We start from the raw sequence: 20535 nt of genomic DNA, 5'->3' as shown, positions 1-20535 counted from the left end.
TGAAGTTGTTCTGTACGAAGTGACATTTTGTTTATCGATATGGCGGTGGGGAGGGGTGTTACCTACACGTTTTTTATCAAGACTTTGGGGAGATGGAAATTGATTTCCTTAGTTCTTTTGTTGTTGTAGTACGATGTTTATGATCTCTTTCCCTCTTTCTCTCTCTCTCTCTCTCTCTCTCTCTCTCTCTCTTTCTCTTTCTCTTTCTCTCCCTCCCTCCTCTCTTTCTCTCGTTCCTCCTGCAGGTCCACCTGTAAACGTAACCTGCAACATTTTTATCAACAGTTTTGGGTCTATTGCTGAAACAACAATGGTAAGTTAATCAATACAGTTTCATGATGCAGGTTTTGGTCTGTGCGCATGTGTGTGTGTGCGACATAAATTATTTATGATACCACATTTTAATATAGAAACAAAAGCTTTTTACCTGGGCACCCAAATAAGACACTGGAGCACTCCTGATGTCTGCACATTTATTGTAGGGGTGATATAGCTTTTTAATATTGCCTCTTAGATTTAAACTGTTAGAGTGTGTGTGTGTGTGTGTGTGTGTGTGTGTGTGTGTGTGTGTGTGTGTGTGTGTGTGTGTGTGTGTGTGTGTGTGTGTGTGTGTGTGTGTGTGTGTGTGTGTGCGCGCGTGTGTGCGTGTGCGCACACACGTGTGAGAGAAGGGAAGAAATGTAAATTTCCTTCCCCAACCCAATTTGGGCTCTCATAATTACGTCTCCAAAAGACGTGATCAATTCAAACCATGATGGCTTTAATATTCAGTGCATGCATTCGTTTTTTTTCTTCCTTTCCTTTTTTATGGAAAATTACAAGCCTCACCATTTATTTAAGTATTTTGAAATGTATGCGGCTCATTGATTCTCCCATTTAAAAGACATCATTTGGAAGAAGCTCCATTTGCATAACAACATTACGGAAGGGCTGCCATGCTTCTCAAAGGCAATGGGGAAATTGCGTGCGTAAAATGTGTGTGGGCGTGCGTGCGTGCGTGCACATTATGATGGTTTCCGTGACTGTTGTAGACCCTAACAGAACCGCCTCAACTTTGCCTCTAACAGTAAAAATCGTGGCATCCATCGATGGCCTGGGGATTAGAACTCTTGTTTGAATACATTGTGTCCTGAGTTAATTTGATCAAATCCTACCAGTGCTTTCCACCCATACCTTCACAGTCACTGCCTGCCCCTCAGATTATTGCCCATATTCACACGGTGGCCATTTCACTAATAAGTCATGCGAGACTGCAAAAGACAAGAAATTCAAAGATTCTAAATTCAAAGATGTCTTTTTTTATCACTCATATAAGTACAATCAATGAAATGTTGGTGTATAATGCTCCGCAGACAACAGCAAGGTAGCGTTAAGCTTGTTTTATGCAATACCTGTATATACACGCCTGTGTATCCCTCCAAAAACAGGAGACGAACAAGCTCCCGATGCGTCACAACGCAACGCGTTGTGAGCTTGTAGATCTGCTATTTTGGAGTGAGACAACAGCGCACAACTAGCAATAAATCATTAGAGGCATTAGAGGTGACCTCCTAATCGTATGATCCAGCCTACGTGAGCAACACATCACAGCAGGCATTTCATCAATGTCCGTTCACTAAGACGCTCTCCTCCAAGTCCAAGTAGCTGGAGCTGGAGTCAGCTCAGTTCAAGGTGCATCGTTTGTCTCATTTTTGAAATTTCCATAAGCAGCACCGTTGGCGAGCAGCAACTTGTCATGACAGCCTCCTCTGTCTCAGTGTTGTAACTTTCTGTTCAGAAGACATATGGGTTGGGGTGAAGCTCTTAAATTTGCTTTCAACATGTCCGCATGCATGCAACACTACAAATAAGCTTTAGCTCCTAGATCAACCAACATTACAAGTAGCAATGGTAAGGACTGAGTGGCTGACAGAAGGATAGTGTCCAGACAATGTTCCTATGGTCCTAGAAAGATGAGAAATCAGTGCAAGGGGGAAGGGGAGTATTTTCTGATCCCCACTTAAGGGCCTTTTACAGCTTCACCCAGCTGTTAGGGGTTAAGTGTCTTGCTCAGGGACACTTTGACGCGTAAACTCATCTGACTGACTTAAATACAGAATGTAAAAAAAGGAAAGGAAGGAAAAAGGAAAGGAAGGATGGATCATGGAAGTGAGAAAGCACAGAAGGAAGCAGCTGCAGGAAGGAATGAGGAAAGGGAAGCAGGAAAGAAGGACTTAAAGGAAGCAGTGAGTAGGGAGAGGAAATGAGAGAAGGAAGTAAGGAGGGTATAGGAGGGAATTTAACGGGTCCATTTTCACAATCTCAGAGTTAAATTAACAGTCGGGATTTTGCATTGTACTGGATGTTGCACCTCCACAACCCCACATTATCATAATCTCACCCGCACCACGCAAACAAACACACCAACCCACCCTCCCCGCCGTCCTACAAGCCACACAGTAAAATGTATCCATTTGCAACTCCAACATTGTATAAATGTAACCAAATAGACCATTATGGTCCATTCGGTTACATCTGTACACTCTCAGTTAAGTTAAATGAACACTCAGGATTTGAACAGTGGACACGTCTGGGTTGTGTTGAACGCTTGGCTAGCGCTGCTCCGAAACTGCTGGCCACTGCAGAGGCAGCTCATGCAGAACAAACTCCAGATTTTCCACTCCCTTCCCTCCCCGTCGCTGGAGGAATTGATCCGAGTGGCCCTCGCCGCCACCGCCTCGCCTTTTACGACAGATGCAAAGCGCGGAGAAATGGAGAGGAAAGGAAACGGGGCAGTGAGGAGGAGAAGATGTGAGACAGGGGAGCGGAGGAGAGGAGAGGGGGAAGGGCCAAATGAAAAGGCAGAGATAGAAAAAGAAATTACTTTAGAGGGTGAGAGAGAGAGAGAGAGAGAAATTAAATGAGAAAGAAAATTGAGAAACAGGTGAAAGGGGGATTAGAAAAAAGAGCAGGCAATAAGAGCGAGCGAGAGAGAGACAGGGAGAGTGAGTGAGAGAGAGACAGGAACCTACAGTAAGTAAAGAAGAAGGGACATAGAGTCGTGTACATGTGTGCAGTGCCAAGTGCGACCACGGGTTCCGTCGATAAATCTTTAGCGGGAAAAAGGACTGCAGTGGTTCATATGTCTAACGGCATAATGATCCAACTACACACCCGACTTCTCACTGCGGGGGCGGGGACACCCCCCATCCCCCCCCCCCCCCCTACACACACACACACACCTCTGACTCCCCCCGGAACGCACCATCACTCTCCTAATTGTTTACCCTCCTATGAAGGTATGACACCCCAGGGAGACGGAGTTAGTGGGCTAGCTGGCTAATGAGCAGCCCTGTGCTCCGTCATTTGACACACAGCTATAGTACAGTACAGTACAGTGCACACACACACACACGCACACGCACACACGCGCACACACACACACACACACACACACACACACACACACACACACACACACACACACACACACACACACACACACACACACACACACACACACACACACACTCCATTCAAATTCTTTAAGTGACTTTTTAAGCAGATTAGTTTTGTGGGTTTTGAAATAAAAGAGAGTGGGTGTTCCAATTCCCTTTTGTAATTGCTCCCTTAATTGATATGAACAGCAGCTGAGAGTGAGATTGATTGTTTGAGAGGCAACACATTTAAGGCATGCAGTGGGATTTCAAACTGTCCCAGCAGAGGTATAACTACTTTGAGTCTTTAAAGTCCCTCATTGTGCGATACATGGCCTCTACTGATAAACAAGGGGAATTATTTGGAATTAGTTGGGTGTCGAAGCATGCCAGCTCTCCCCCTCCCCTTCACATGCATCCTACTACCGGTCATGTTGCATTTGATCTGCTGGTGGCGGAGTAGTGAGGGAGGTACGTGCCAAGGTGTTTCAACAGATCATAGCATCGTTTGGTGGGAAGCCTTGAAGCCTGATTTATACTTTGTCGTACAATGGTGTCATGTGATGAAAATAGCCTAGCTCTATGAGCTTGTAGATTGTCTATTTTTTGCGCAAGACACTATAGCACCGCCATTGTTAATGACTTTGCACTGGCAAACCTCAGACATGTTATGAAAAGTAGGGGCACATTAGATGAGTTTTCCTTCAGAAACGCCTTTAATTTGCTGAGAGAAATGAAGGGCTGACCTCAACATAGAATATGTGTTTTTCTCCAAACCCTCATCACCACTGTCGTCTATCCGTCTGTCTCTCTCACTTTGTTTTCCTCTTTTCTCTCCTTTCTTTCTCTCTCTCGCTCTCTCTCGTTTCCCTTCTCACCACCCCTCTCCTCTCTTCATCTTGCGTCCCCTCTTTCTCTCCACCTCTCTCCTTCCTCCCTCTCTGTCCTTCTCTCTCAGTCTCTCTTTCCGTTTCTCTCTCCCTCCCTCCCTCCCTCTCTCTGTTTGCCATATCACCTAGCAACAAGCCACAGTGCACCTAATGGTTTATTTCAGAAAGAAAGAAAGAATGAAACTTTGTAACTTTTTTTTTTCAAATCACTCAATGTCAAGAGTCAGAGTTGGCCTTGGGCTTGAATCCATTATGTGTGCGTGTATGTGTATATGCTTGTACGTGCGTGCAGCGTGTGCGTGTGCACTCGTGTGCGTGTGCACTCGTGTGTGTGTCCATAAATTACAGTAGCTATGAGAAATCACTCCATATTCTGTAAGGCAGCAGCCAGCCAGTACTTGATGAATGTCAGTAAAAACACTCGTTGCATAAGGGCTGTAGAGAAACCATGATGTGTTCCACTGATATCACTGAGGTTTAAAAGCCTGAGAGCAAACTCCTGAGTGTTACTTTAACTCTAAAGGACCATCCACACCAAGAATAAGAACTATAATGATAACGTGGACGGTGGAGTCCACAGCACAACTTTAACCACAACTACGGTATAGTGAACGATATCGTTTGAATCACTTACAGAGTGATTTTATGAATGATAGAAACACTGACAGGCAATCAATTCCATCCGAATGTTTACAGAACGTTATCATTCATGTGTGGATGCTCACATCATTATCATTATAAATAGTTATCCCTATAGTTACCATCACACTCACGTGTGTGTGCGCGCACACACACACACACACGCACACGCACGCGCACACGCACACGCACACGCACACGCACACGCACACGCACACGCACACGCACACACACGCACACAAAACAGAGATTGTATTCTAGTTATGGACCATCTTCATCCATCTCTCTCTTTCTCTTCTCTCTGTTTCTCTTTTTTTTAAAACAAGAGATATGACATTCTTCTATACATATAAACATGTGATCGGCTCTTGGTAACGCGCGTGTCCTGAACAGCGGCGAGGGACGATTACATCACATCCTGTGCGGTGGTGTGTCTACACATAAAATAAACGGGCGTTCGAATAAGACCAAGTACATTTTGTACAGCTGAGCCGAGGCAGCAGCGGAAGCGACGGATCCCGCTGTACCGCTCCACTGTGATATACAGTGATCCTGCTCATTGCAGTGTGCTCTGCTCTGTGGTTCTAAACAGCTCACGGCCTTTCAGACCATCCATGCCCCCGTCCTCCCCCCGTCCTCCCCCCCTCCTCTTCCGAGGTGAAACAGCAGAGCTGAGTAGAAGCTCAGGCTCATGGAGCACAATGATAGATGGAGACACAGGAATGGCGCAGTGCTCAACGAAAATCCCCCGTGGAACGCAGCTTTATTCTTGTTTCAGCCATTCACCATGCTTCAGCTTCTCTCTCTCTCTCTCTCTCTCACACACACACACACCCACACACACACAACCACACACACACACACACACCCCCCCACACACACACACACACACACACACACACACACACACGCGCACATTAAGCATTAAGAGAGTGATTTGTGCACTCTAAGCACGTGTTCCTATTTCTCTCATTCATACCCTTTTCTCTCTTTCCATCTCCCTCCATCCTTCCGCTCTGTGTCATGTTAGCGTAGCGGAGCAGATGTGCGGCCATAATGTGGGAGTTATTACCTATCCACCGTAGCCTCCCTCCTCCCCCCAGCCAATGTTGCAGACATCTTGCTATATGACAGCCCTGGTATTAGAATATGGCTGTTTCTGTTCTCCTTGTTGTTACGAGAGAGAGGGGGGTGGGGGGGGGGGGGGGGTTTCATCTGTGCTTTACCGTCTGAGTCTAATGTAATCTGAAATGAGCTGAGGTGCTGTGTAAGTACAGTGGTTTCCTCTGTAATTGCATTGTAGCAGCAAAAGGTAGTGGTGCTGCTGTGTGCTAATTTTCAGGGTAACGATAGCACTTTTATATGGCAAAGGCCTTATTCTAGCATGAACTATAGAAAACGCACTGAAAGTGCCCAATCAAAAGTGGTGATGCTTGATAACATTATTTTAAACTTTATTTTGCTACAGTACACTAATTTCATTGCATTTCCCAACAAATTACGTCTTAGAGAATTAATGACACTAACAATCGTTAAGTGTTGCAAGGACATAATGCCGCGTTGGTGATTAATGATAATATTAAAACACATGTCTTCATTGCATATTTTAGACATAATTAGCCTGTAATTACAACACTTTTCCACTGGCCAATACACAGGTAAACAAACTGATGAGACTATTGTAAAGTATTTTGAATTTGGGATTTGTTCCCGTCTGGATGCTTGTGCAGGTGTTAGGGACTACAAATAATGTGTGCTCCTTGAAGGTACACTGCAAAAATCCGGAACGTTAATTTAAAATCTTGAGAGTGCAAAAAATACGGCTCTATTACAGTGCCGGGTGCAGTGCACTGTAGCTGAGCTAACCGCTAATGTTCTATTAACTTTACCTTTTCTGTAGCAGCAGTGGCGGTGCTACTGCTGTGGTGGGCCACAATATCCTCCATGTCACTTCAATTGACAGAGTATAAACATTAAGCTATAGAAGCACTATGCCGCAGTATCCACTCACCCATAACGGTTCATATCTAAGTAAACTAATGACAGCCATTATTGGCTTGAGGATTGCCTGCCACAGAGAGAGTCCCCATCTGCGCTACAAATGAACAAACAATGGTCAAATCCACACTGGTCAGCTCAGCATTGCTAAGTCAATAATTTGTTCTGTAGAGGGAATCCTGCAGTAATCCTCGCCTTTCATATTGTCACTGTCGGATAGAAACCTTGTATCTCCATCTTTTTATGTTTTTTTTTTATTAAGTGAATGTCCAATTGTATACGTCATCATCATAATGAAGTATACAATTGCGGAAATAGCCGATCTACAAGCTCACAACGCGGTGCGATGCAGCTATTTTTGCTATTTTTAATAATGAGATGCCCAAAACTTCTTCCCTCCAAAATAGAGACGCAAGTTTGAAAGTGGTTACGTCTGTCTGTGCGTTTTATTAATATTTTACAAATTACCAATGAGAAGTATTAACAATTCCATGGAAATACAGGTGCTTTTTATTTTTTTCCTGAAAAGTAAGGTTTTGGACATACAAGGTTTCTACCCGACAGTGACCATATATGCATAATAGTTAATATAGTGTTTCCTTATACTTCATATCTAAACAGACCAATTTCTATGTTAACATTTTCACTCAAGGGTTCAGGGTATAACCTCATGGAAAGAAGTTGCTCAGTATCCGCATGTTGTCATAGTGGATAAGTAGATAAACCAAGAAATAAGGCTCAGGGAGAATAAGTGACAGATATTCCTACATGCCCCCAGAATGATAATTGAAGGAGATTGCGTGTCCTCAATATGCTCATACTGTATATGATCACCGCCCGACCCCGCTGGGATGTTCCTGTACTGTATGATGTCACGTGTGCAGACAGAGTACAGAAGGAGCCTACAGTAGAACTGCGGGGACATAAGCAGCAACGATGTTGCAGGAGCGTTCAGTCGTGGGACTCCCACGTGTTGTCATACCTTTCCTTTTTTCTTTTTTCACTGCATCAGGGATACACAGTATGGCGAAAAATAGCCAGCTTTCTGACCTTTCCAATTTGGTAGCACGCCGTCAGCTGGTGCGGACTGATTATCCTTGAGGTGCATACGGTCGCTTTAATATCCCTCCCTCAATTCCCTGCCTTCCTGTCAACAGATAGCTCTCATTTAAGTGCCATTTCAAAGTTATCAAAGTGCCAGGGCAGATATGACTCCACTCTGCGCTGGCAGTTTGATTATTTATTAAGACACAACCGCTGCATAAAGGTCAAGCTCATTTGTTTGCTGTGAGATATGCCCTCCACTAACGACACCTCACCTGATACCCTCTCCTCGCTCTCTCTCTCTCTCTCTCTCTCTCTCTCTCTCTCTCTCTCTCTCTCTCTCTCTCTCTCTCTCTCTCTCTCTCTCTGTTATCTTTCTCCCTTCCTGTCTCACTCTTTCACCTCTCTCCCCCCTCCTTCCCACTATTGTGTCTCTCTACATCCGTCTTACTCCCCTAATTCTATCTATACTCTCTTCTTCTCTCTCTAGCTCTTTCCCTCCACCTGTCTCTCGCTACTTCCATCTCGCTCCCTTCCTCTCTTTTTGTTTTCTCTCCCTCCATCTTTGCCGCTGATTGCTGGTTTAAATGCCACCCGCTGGGGTCTTGGCACTGTCCGTACCTTTTAATCTCCCATGATGCATTTCTGCCGCCACAGCCCTAATTAAGGTTCCGGAATGGCAGAGGCAATGAGCACCACCCCCCCCTTCCTCCCTCCATATTCTCAGAATAATTGACAATTGGGGAGTGAAAAAAATGAGTGGGTGCAGCAGCAGAATGTGGTCGTACTAAATGACAACCTGGGAAGGAAGGAAGGAAGGAATTAAGAAAGAAAGAAAGAAAGAAAGAAAGAAAAAGAAGAGGTGACAGAGAGAATATCTAACAACATTTATATGCTCATATATAAATATAATGCTTGATTGTTTTAGATAGTGAATTCATGAATACATGATACAGATACAGACACACTGAAGCTTTGTACCTACAGTACCACCACCCACCCACTCACAGCTATGATGCACAGTCGACATATCGATTTCCCCTTTTCAGCTAAACAGTCTAAGCTCAGGGGATCAAACGCGCCTGCTGTAAGTTCATCTGTACAACAAATGCAGATTTAACCTCAGACAGGCTCAGCTTCTATTACTGACAACCTACTAGTTGAGATTGGAGATTGGAGCAGATGTCATTAAAACAACAGAGGCTCTGACTTAGAAACACCTTTTGTCATATGGTGAACATATTTGCAGAGAGTGCACATGCAGCACACGTACGCGCACGCGCACACGCACACACACACACACACACACACACACACACACACACACACACACACACACACACACACACACACACACACACACACACACACACACACACAATTACAGTACAGTAGTTGATTGAAGATGATTTGGAAAACAGCGTTCAAACATCAAACATGTTGCGTCAAAGTTCACCTTATTGTTTGTGGCAGGGTGAATTACAGGGTGGTTACAAGTTGGCATCATGTTGTCATGCAATACAAATGTTAAAGCACTGGCGTTGACTACCTGGTGGGTGGGCGGGTGGCGCTGGCTTTACAGAGTACGTGAACATTGCTTGTTCTCATGCCCACATAGTGAGCATGAGAAATGAAATCCACCTCTAAGGAAATGGCAGAGCCTCAGAGGTGTTTGATTTGTACTGCAGATCAGTGGCAGAAAGTGCAGAAAGCCATCGGGTATAAATATATGGATCCAGGCCAGCAGGCCTTGTCTTTGACACACGCGCTGCCTGCAACCCTCTATCTTTCATCCATCTATCTGTGCATCTCTCCGTCCTTTGTATCTCTCCATCTTCCGGTGTTGGACTAATGAGAGAACATCGTTCTCTGACAGTTGGATGACCTTCAGCTGCCTTCACTCAGCTTCCCTCTAATGTCCCTCTTCATCTTCATAATGTTCTTGATTTGTGTACTGAATTCCTTTATACTACAATAGAGTGCAGAAGTCCTGACGTCACTCGTTCATCCCCTGGGTCACTGAAGTAATTTCTCTATGGAGAATAACATTGAGTCATCTTAGAATCGTCTCGTATAAGAATTCTGGTCCAAAAATAAACAAATTGTCCCGGTGCTAGGTGGCTCTGTATCGTTTACGATAGTCAGTCACTCATATTTGATACAGTCTGTTTCTGGCGAAAATGTAATTAATTAGGCGGCAGTAAAGTTAGCGTTTTTTTCGCCGTCAGTTGATGCTTCATATCCATATGAGTCAAACCGCCGGGCTCATTCTTTTATTTATTTAACACGGTTCTTATATGACGCAATATTAAACAAGTCTATGGGAATTCAGAATGGGGGGAAAGAAACATGACCCAGGTAGGATGCGTAAATTACGTCAGACTTCGGTGCTCTATGGATGTTGTGCCTTATGTTCTATCCCTTGTTTATCCCAAGCAGCAGCAACACAGCAAGACAAATTCATTATATTTTGGATATGAACTATTACATAAAAATCTGTCAGTCAGTCAGACTCTATGTCTGTCTGTCTGTTTACAGTATCTATTTATAAAGCTATCAATCGATCAAGCTATTTATTTGTCTGCATGTGTTTGGCTGTCTATCTACTACACTGCAAAATCCAGTTAAAGCTGCAATTCATAACTTTCTTAGTGAATAAAATAATATTTTAGAGATGGTCTCCCTATATACTGTTCTATTGAGAAATTAAGATCCTGTGGACGAGGTATTGCTTGAAGCTCAATGTGTAATATCCTCCCTACCCAAACAGGCTTTCTCTCTTTGCTCTGCGGTAGACATTAAGCACTTGCACGGGAGACGGTACGAAGTGCAGCTTCAAATGAACACTCAGGATGTTAAAGTGGGGGTGGGCCGGGGATTATACGTCCTCTTGAGATTATAAGTACAGACCCTCGACAAGACTTCTATCTCTGAATCACTCCTTTGCCTCTCTCCCATCTAATCTCATCTCATCTACCCATTTCACGGAAATAGGGATCACAGAATGAACGGCTGTGAAATAAATGGATTCTCGACTACACTTCTCACTCCTCGTGCTGTTTGTCGCTCTTCCTTTTTTTCTGATTTCATCTGTCTATCTTTTGAGCATACGGCACTTCAGTATCAAGGAGGGAACATCTTGTTGGTGAAAAGGACTCTCTGAGCGGCTAAACTCCTCTTTCAATGTTTTGGCCTTTCTCTCTCCTTCTAACCTCATCTCATCTGTCAATCTTAGACTTGTACCTAATCTGATCTATTTTCTTCCCGTTCATGACAACAGGTTGAATAGTTTCTCATGATAGCAATGGGGTGGACTGTCTCAGCCATTACACTTTTTCTGCTTATTCACTTTTTTTTATTGCTCTTCCTCCATCCTGACCTTAATTTAACTCAGAATGTCTTTTTACTTATTTTAAAGTGTAGTGTAACTATTAAATGTTATCTACCTTTCACCTTATAAGTGTATTTAGTAACGAGCCGAATGTGTGAGAACAAGTAGAAATGATCTCTCGACTATTAAACTTCTCTCTTCATTCTTCCTGATTCCATAGTCTAATCTAATCCTGGTGTAAAGTAACTAAGTACATGTTCTAAAGTACTGTACTTAAGTACAATATTTAGTTACTTTTACTTTATTTGAGTATTTACAATTTTAAATACTTTTATTTCTACTCCACTACATCTAAGAGTCACTTATTGTACTCCACTACAATTATTTGAAAACTTTCTGGTTACTGGTCATTTAAATTTGTATTATTATTACAAAACATACATTAACCACTTCAGCCCTACATTGTGGCCATTTGAAAATAGCCGATCTACAAGCTCACAATGCGCATTGTGAGCTTGTAGATCTATTTTCAAAATATTTGTATACATTTGAAAACACGTGAAATGGGACATTCTGCATAAAGTATATTTTGATGCCAATACTTTTGTACTGTAAATTTTGAATACCGGACTTTTACTTGTAACAGAGTATATGTCTATATTGCGGCATTGATATTTTTACTTAAGTGAAAGATGTGAGTACTTCTTCCACCACTGATCTAATCTCATCCAACCTCTTCCTCCACAACAGGACTACAGGGTGAACATCTTCCTGAGACAGCAGTGGAACGACCCACGGTTGGCCTACAGCGAGTACCCCGACGACTCGTTGGACCTGGACCCATCTATGTTGGACTCCATCTGGAAACCCGACTTGTTCTTCGCCAACGAGAAGGGCGCCAACTTCCACGAGGTCACCACCGACAACAAGCTACTGCGCATCTCCAAAAATGGCAACGTGCTGTACAGCATACGGTGAGGCGTTTTCTTTTTCTTTCTTCTTGGTTTTAGATCGTAGAGAACGTAGTGGTTAGCGCAGGAATATTCCTTCTCTCCATTCATGCCGCAGGCATTGTCTTATTAATTCTTCTTATCTTTTCTAAGATGATTCGTTTTTTTCATATTTCTATATGTGGGGCAGGCTATACCTATATTGTGCTGTTAGCAGAATCTGTCTTGAGAGATAAAAAAAAACAGAGTCCTTAGAGTCCATACAGTGCACCTTGCTTGATTTTCTTTTATTGTGTGTATAAGCGAATGGGTGGGAAAGGGAGGGCAGAGTCTAACCGCCAGGGGGAAAAGCTGTTCAGCGGTTAACTGAAATAGAAATGATGTATGGTGAAAATTACTTTGATTTGAAACGCTAGTTTGCCTGGACTACTGGTAGTTCTTGGGCGGATACCCCTGTATCTTTTACCAGACTGCATGTCTGCATCACTGATGATGCTGGAAGCTCTGCGGATGCAATGTTGGTGGTATATGTCCAACAGGGATGGCGGCGAGGTACCAATGATCTTTTCAGCTGTTCTCACTATCCTGTTTAGTTGGTGTCTTTCATCTGCTCAACCAGGAAGTGATGCAGGTAATTTAATATAATTTCAATGGTGCCACAATAAAATATGGTTAAGGCTGGAGTGGGGAGGTCCGGGCCGCTTCAATGATTTCATCCTGTGCTGTAGCTTTTGTTTCTCAGAGTTGGAGGCTTTCTATCCATTATAAGGGCCATACTTTTTCCCCCTTCTCCAAGACATCCCATCCCAGGCTCTCAGAGTTATAGCTGCCCACAGCAGACAAACGTTTTAGCCCCCACTCCCCCGCCCCACCCCCCCCCTCCTGCTTGCTTTATTGCCTCTGCTCAAGGGCGAATGAGAAAACGCTGGCACATTCCCACAACAGCCATAGTAATCTAGTCGGACCGGCGTTAGTATTCCAGCAGTGCATTTGATCTGTTATCAACCTCGCTTTTCACCCTTGTGTCCGGAACGAGTGGTATTGGGTTCTCCTTTATGAATTGTGGTGGAAAAAAGGCGTAGAGAAGGGTCCACACACATTCAGGAACACGCGTGTGCACACACACACACACACACACACACACACACACACACACACACACACACACACGCACACACTTTTTTTTTTTTTTTACATTGGCAACATCAAAATGAACAGCCCTTAGATCAGTTTGATCTGTAAGAGAGGAGGAAGCGAGAGGTGGCTCGGGATATTAAACTACATATGTCGTATGTCAAGATTCTGATTGGGAAAGAAATGAAATCTGGGCGTTGTAAATGCCGTCTGCTCTGCAATCGATGCTCATCACACCGCAGGAGCAGTGGGAATTTGTGACTGATGCTCCCGTCACCTCTCAGATGAAAGTAAACCGGGACAGTCGCAATTGGACAACAAATGAGCTTGATCTAGCCTCATATACAATATGTACTGTACTTCAATAACCATCGGTTACATCAAAAGAAATGGCCTTGTACTCGGTTTGTTTGTACTCTCATATGATTAGTAGTTGAAGATAAAGTTGGCTTCATCGAAAGAAAGGATACAGATATATTTCCATACAGCATATTAGTATAAGCTTGCAAGCAGTGCCAACCACTTACATGAAATACGTATAGCAATTAATGTCTAAGTCTGTTTCTTCACCGCAGTCACACTGCAGGATTTTCGGAACAACTCCTCTTCGAGGTGCGACGACATTGCAGCAACAGTACTACGATGAGAGAAATTTGTCACTTAAGGCAATCTTATTTACTATTCATCCAACACTATCCAAAACGCTTTTTCAATACTTTACTACACAAGTATATCATTAGTTTACCACTTCAATCATAGCGTCCCTGTCCTGGAGATGACTTTCTGTGAAAATAGCTGATCCATCAAGCTCACAACACGTCACAGTGTGACGTGTTGTGAGCTTGTAGATCTGCTATTTACAGCGAAGAGATTTGGTGTGCAGGCAGGGTAATACTGGTCAACTAAGTATAGCCTTTAAGTGGTTATGGGGCTGATGGTGAGGTTTTAGAAGAGAATGTATAATTTGACTACTGGATATTAAGCTACAGAGACCTGGTCCTGTGCAGCGCTGCGGGTTGTAGCATGGCTCTTGGATGACAATCCACTCCAGTGATGGAACACATTTTATTTTCATAATTAATACATCTGGTTTATTTGTTTGTTTTTGATTGTTTGATTAATGTATGTGGTTAATTTACATTTCACATTTAGATCACTCAATACTAGCTGATGGGAATGATGCCCGTTGGGAATGCATGCCCCTCCGGTTATGCAATACCGGCGAGTTCTTAGTCGATCAGGGATTTCGAGCATTTATAGATATAAACGTTCACCCAGCAGTCAAAAATGTAAGCGTTCATGTTTCGGTGAAGCTGTAAGTAGCTCATCACATATTAGAAATATTTACACGATGCATCACTATACCGATTATTCAACACCTGTATTTAGTTTAGTGTACCACACTGAGTAAAGCATGATACCAAAACAATTACCAACGTAATGTGATTGAAGTGAGCCATTGATACTAGAAATGTACCGTATGCACTCATGGTGCTATGAGACATTTTCAACCAAAGTGTCCACTGAATTGTGTATTATTTTGTGGTGATTTAGATTTTAGATTTTTTTTTTTTACCAGGTAAGGTAGTATAGATGCACGTTTATGGGTCACTGCACCAGTTAAAAGAATTAGATCCTCAGCAACAAAGATATAGTAGGCCGTCTGTCTGTGAAAGCAGGGCATGTGTGATTTCTGCTGTATGTACATTACAGTACATTTTCAGCAGCCTGTCAGTGGCTGGAACAATGGGCAAGCACAGCAACTTTTTTTGGTGCATCCGGCCTTCTACAGTGTGCTGCACATGTATGTCTGTTGTAACTATGGGTGTCCCCAATAGTTGGACAGAAAAACACAGAACGTGCCCAGAGGTTGGCTGTGAGCGCTACATCTATACATCCCAAGACTCAAGAGCTGTGAGCTCTACATCTAATACATCCCAAGACTCAAGAGCTGTGAGCTCTACATCTAATACATCACAAGACTCAAGAAAGCCAGAACAACAGTAAAAAAAACAGAGTGGGGAAAGTGGGAAAATAGCAGAACTGGATATTAAATCATAGGACAAATTATTGTTATTAAATCCAAACCTTAGTCACGATCTACTGTTATGACCTTTGAAAAACAAAAATAGTTATTCATGTTGTTTGGGCGTGTGAGTAGCACTCGGAGGGGTGCATTCAACATTAAAAGGTCACTCACAGTACAGTAGGTGGTGAGACTCATTTACCACTAATTTGGCTTGATGCCTAGGACATTTTTAGCATAAGTTATCCCTTACCAAAACAAAGGTATCACGAAATGAAGTGAATGTTCTGTTCTGTTCTGTTCTGTTCTATTATATTCAAATAAACATCAATTTCCTTTACAAAAGAGTGCAGAGATTACTTTGCACAGAGCAAACATGAAACCAATGCAGACAACGCAAACCGTAAAATGATCCCATACTGTTTACATGAACAGTATTGCAACAACACAATGATATTTAGTATGTGTACTGTATGCTCTAGTGAGTTTAATATAATAAATATTTCCAGTGGCAGTGCTGTGTTAAATTCTCTAACCCTTAAATTTCACTCTGGCCCGCCAAAAATGAACCAAACAAAATAAACACATCTTTGAAGCCCCATCGGCCCCCAGGGGTGCTTGAGGGGGTTCCGAGGGGGTTCCGGGGGTGGGGGGGTGGAGACGCCCAGCTAAATGATTGATAGTTAGGAACCAAATGGACCCTTAAGGGGTCGGTATCTCAGAGAGTCTCTGAGTTGAATGAACAAGCAGGATTTTACAGAGTGCCCGTGGAACAATTCATATGTACTTGCTGCCCCTGCTCATGCATTAAGTACACATGAGGCCATGCCTATTTCCAATGTTAACTCGATAAAAAGATTCTCCATGCGTGTTTTTGCTATGGGTGTGTGAGCCTTGTTAGTCATGCATTATCCAAGAGGAAACCCTGAGGTCTGCAGTGAACCTATCAAACATCCACTTCACACCCACCCCTGACAGCACCGCTAGTTTTACTGCAGCGTTGCCATGCATTGTGTGGGTGCAGAATCTAATGTGCTTAATGTTGATGTGCTGGTATTAAATATAGATCTCACATTTCTTTAGGCCCCAAATGAGTCCTAAAGATGAAATGTTATAGTCTTAAACACTTGTAGCCTATTTGCCATGTCTGATGTCCTTCAATATAACTTCTGCGGACTAGCACAGCATTCTTTAATCTCTCAACTTTTTGTATGTATGCTTACCAGAGAGTAGATTATTACAGCATACTGTGAGGGTTAGCAAGTAGCAACCCCAGTGATATTTCTACTTTCTTCTCTAACCATCCAAATTAAGTTTCAGCACACTGTAAGTCCACAGTGGCACAAGATCAAGTTACATCACATCTGGCACATTGGTAAATAGTTTATAGCCTTAAACAGACAGAGCAGCTGAACAAGAAAAGCGCACAACTTCATCAGCGTTACAAATAAGGTGAAGCAAGGAGATTGTGTGAGAAATACTCTCTCTATCTGTCTTTAAGTTAACACTAACTTTGAATGAGCTCAATCCCACCCAGTGAGAGGCAATGTAGGCTACTTTCTAACATTGCCTGCTCAGCAGCAATCCACTTTAACTAGCAAGCTACCTTTAATTAACTACACCACATGCTGCCGTAAATCAACGCAAATTAGTTAGTTGGTGTCAGTGTCACACAAGGCTGGCAAATAATCTGATTTTGAATAAGAATAGACCAGGATTGACAAATATGTGATTTGACCAAGATTACAGCAACTTAGTTATCCTCTTAGAGATATCAGTGACTCTAGGATTTACGTTAGTTGAAATTGATTGATTGATTGATTGATTGATGTCTTTATTGATCATGAAATAAAATCATACGCCACATACATCTGTAATAAACATCTGACCCACCATAATCAACAGGATAACGCCAAAAAGGTTACAGCTTGTTTCCATAACATTACGGTCCTTTAGTATGAGGTATTTATGATGACATGTAGTGTGGTGCACTGGTGCTGTTGGGTGCATGAGACGCATACAGTGCATGATGTGAGCGAGTCTCTGAGTGAATGCGTGGATGTACTGTACCTGCCACTCAAAGGGCGGTTGGCGGGTGGGATACATCAGACACATATTCACAATATACCATCTACAATATAATATAGAAAACCAAACCAATATATCTACAAAAAGACTATTCTCACTAAAAAATATATCACATCTCATGAACAACAACTTTGTTCCCTATTTAGAAGCAGCTTCTAGTGCTGCTGAACCTGCTCTTTAAGGAGGACTTAAAAGTGAGCAGGTAGACTATTCCACATTAGCACAGCGGAATATCTGAATGTGTTTTTTCCTATACAATGTTTTGTACCTGCAAGGTACCAAGTCGGTGGGGCTCCCTCTGGTATAGCGTGACTGGGAACATCTCAAATAAGGTGGACTACTCATGATATGACTTGATCTGGCCCCATTTGGGCTCTCACTGATTCATCCGGGTCTGTCCATGTTTGCTGGGTTGTGTCTCCAGCTGTCTTGTTGGCAGTGAAATATATTTGAGATTATCTCCATTGTATCACATCTCCCAGATCTCTCTCTGTGTCCCCTACAAGCCCATCTTCAAAGAAAGAAAAAGAAAAGAAAACCTACATTTTGCTGCACAGCAATTATTTCCCTTCAAGGGTCACAGCTGCTGATTTATTGACTTGATTTCTTATTATTGACTAGCTGTCAAGTTTCTGACCTAGAAGTCATTCAAATCTCTGAGTTTTAGATTTTCCACTCAGGTCATCTGTAGGTGTTTCCTGACTCCAGGCTAAATAACATTTCAAAATCCCATGATAATCCCCCCTGATCACTAAGTAATGATGTGTGTGTGTGTGTGTGTGTGTGTGTGTGTGTGTGTGTGTGTGTGTGTGTGTGTGTGTGTGGGGGGGGGTGTGTGTGTGTGTGTGTGTGTGTGTGTGTGTGTGTGTGTGTGTGTGTGTGTGTGTGTGTGTGTGTGTGTGTGTGTGTGTGTGTGTGTGTGTGTGTGTGTGTGTGTGTGTGTGTGTGTGTGTGTGTGTGTTACTGACAGAATAACACTTATCCTGGCCTGTCCGATGGACCTCAAGAACTTCCCCATGGATGTACAGACCTGCATTATGCAACTAGAGAGCTGTAAGTATGCTGTACACATGCACACACACACACACACACACACAGGCACTCACTCACGCACGCACGCGCGCACACACACAGAAAGACATTGGTGTGGTCTGTTTACACAGGGAGATGCAATTCCTTAACAAACACACAGACAGACAGACAGACAGACAGGCAAACACACACACACACACACACACACACACACACACATGCACACACGCACACACGCACACACGCACACACAGTGCAGTATTTATTGTGCTGCCCAGCTAGCAGCTACATTAGATGGATGTGACCCTGGGCAGCCAGGCTGCCTGATGAAAGGCCTACTGATTTACAACGCCCCTACCTTCTTCCACGTGGAGAGACTGCAGCACATGCAGTGTAAAATCCATACGCTGGATGCACAGAGTGACCTTTTACGGCTCCACATGGATCCATTTGTTTTTACACCATGTGCATGTATGGATTTCACTGTGTTTTAAAGTTAGTTAAATTAACAATGAGGAGTTTACTACGTGCAAACATATGCGTACACACACACACACACACACACACACACACACACACACACACACACACACACACACACACACACACACACAACACACTGGTACACAGAGCGTATGAGTCAGTAGAGGCCACTGCAGGCTGCCTTCGTGTACAGTAGAGTAGAGGTCTAAACATACGTGACAAGAATCTCAAGAAAGCTTCAACAAGGATCTGCAGAACTGTAGTTCTATGTCTGTGCTGTGTAGAACAATAGCTGGTTACTGGAAAACCATGCTTAAATCACTAACAACACTCATCACTGCGCTCATTTATTTCATAATCAAAAGGGCATCAAAAGCAGGCAGCAGGCATTGAATGCATTGTACGGTAGGTTCATAATGTCATATTTTCTGCAGAGCATAAGCACTGGGCCAGTGTTAAAACCAGTGAAAAATAATGAATGATGTGTACTGTATGTGTCATGCGTTTGTGTGCTACATACAGTACGTAAATTACGTACATACACTAGTGCTGTATTCAAGACTAAAGCGAGACTGAGTCAAGACTGAGACCAGAATAATTTGAATCCTAATTGAGACCATGACCATTGTGTTGGTTTGCCATAGTGAAGGATCTACATTTACACTTTAAATATGTATATGTTTAAAAAATAAAAATAAATAAATATATATTTATATATATATATATATATATATATATATATATATATATATATATATATATATATATTCATGAATTTATGGTACAAACACTGCAATTATGGTTCTGAAACACTGCAAAATGTATGGTTTATTTTATTGACTTGGGAAAAGCTCCAAATGTTGTATAATAAGACAACAACAACAACAACATCAAAACACAACACCGAGTCCTACAGCACTAGCATGCACTGTATGTGCACTGGAGTGCATCTTTTGTTTGCATGTGCCTACTGATATTTATCCTTAGCTACACTTCCGGATTTGTATGATAATTCTACCCTCTGTGCGATGTACAGTACGATCAATAATGGCAAAATTGCCCAAATGTACAATAATTTCACCATAAGGTGTGTGAATGTACTACATTCTCTGGCTGCTGGTTTGGCTTTTCACAATAAGTCAGTAAATCAGTAAATCTGACCCTAGATCAGTACTTGGAGGCATTAAAAACACCGGTCACGTCTTTCCAGTCCAGTTCCAGGCTTTTATTTGAGTAATGTCCAGGAGCTGTAAATGACATACACCTTTGATTTATCTTTTTTTTTGGGCTGTGTACGATAGTTTTCTTTAAAATACGATCATTCTAAGTCCCCCAGAACGGTAATGTAATATTTCCCATCTGGCAACACTGCTTCCCATGCTGAAGCCCAACTGTCAGCCAGAGAAAGTCATGTAACCTTTGTGTCCGACATGTCTCCTTCCAGTCGGATACACCATGAACGACCTCATATTTGAGTGGGACGAGAAGGGAGCCGTGCAGGTGG

General features: G+C 42.7%; 1 protein-coding gene across 1 annotated transcript in view; it reads left to right on the top strand.

Annotated features, from left to right (window-relative positions):
• The window catches only part of glra1 (glycine receptor, alpha 1), a gene marked incomplete at its 3' end in the record, with an annotated part of 119265 nt that overhangs the window by 45745 nt on the left and 52985 nt on the right, over positions 1-20535 (top strand). Inside the window, exons 4-7 of the mRNA XM_080415797.1 lie at positions 246-313; positions 12069-12292; positions 18487-18569; positions 20476-20535. The exon at positions 20476-20535 is cut by the window's right edge and continues 78 nt beyond it. Of these exons, the coding sequence (XP_080271923.1) occupies positions 246-313; positions 12069-12292; positions 18487-18569; positions 20476-20535 (435 nt within the window). The remainder of the gene's footprint in view (positions 1-245; positions 314-12068; positions 12293-18486; positions 18570-20475) is intronic.

Source organism: Gymnoscopelus braueri (genome assembly GCF_963280865.1).
Source record: "Gymnoscopelus braueri genome assembly, chromosome: 20".
NCBI lineage: Eukaryota > Metazoa > Chordata > Actinopteri > Myctophiformes > Myctophidae > Gymnoscopelus > Gymnoscopelus braueri.
This window is presented reverse-complemented; position numbering and strand designations above follow the sequence as displayed.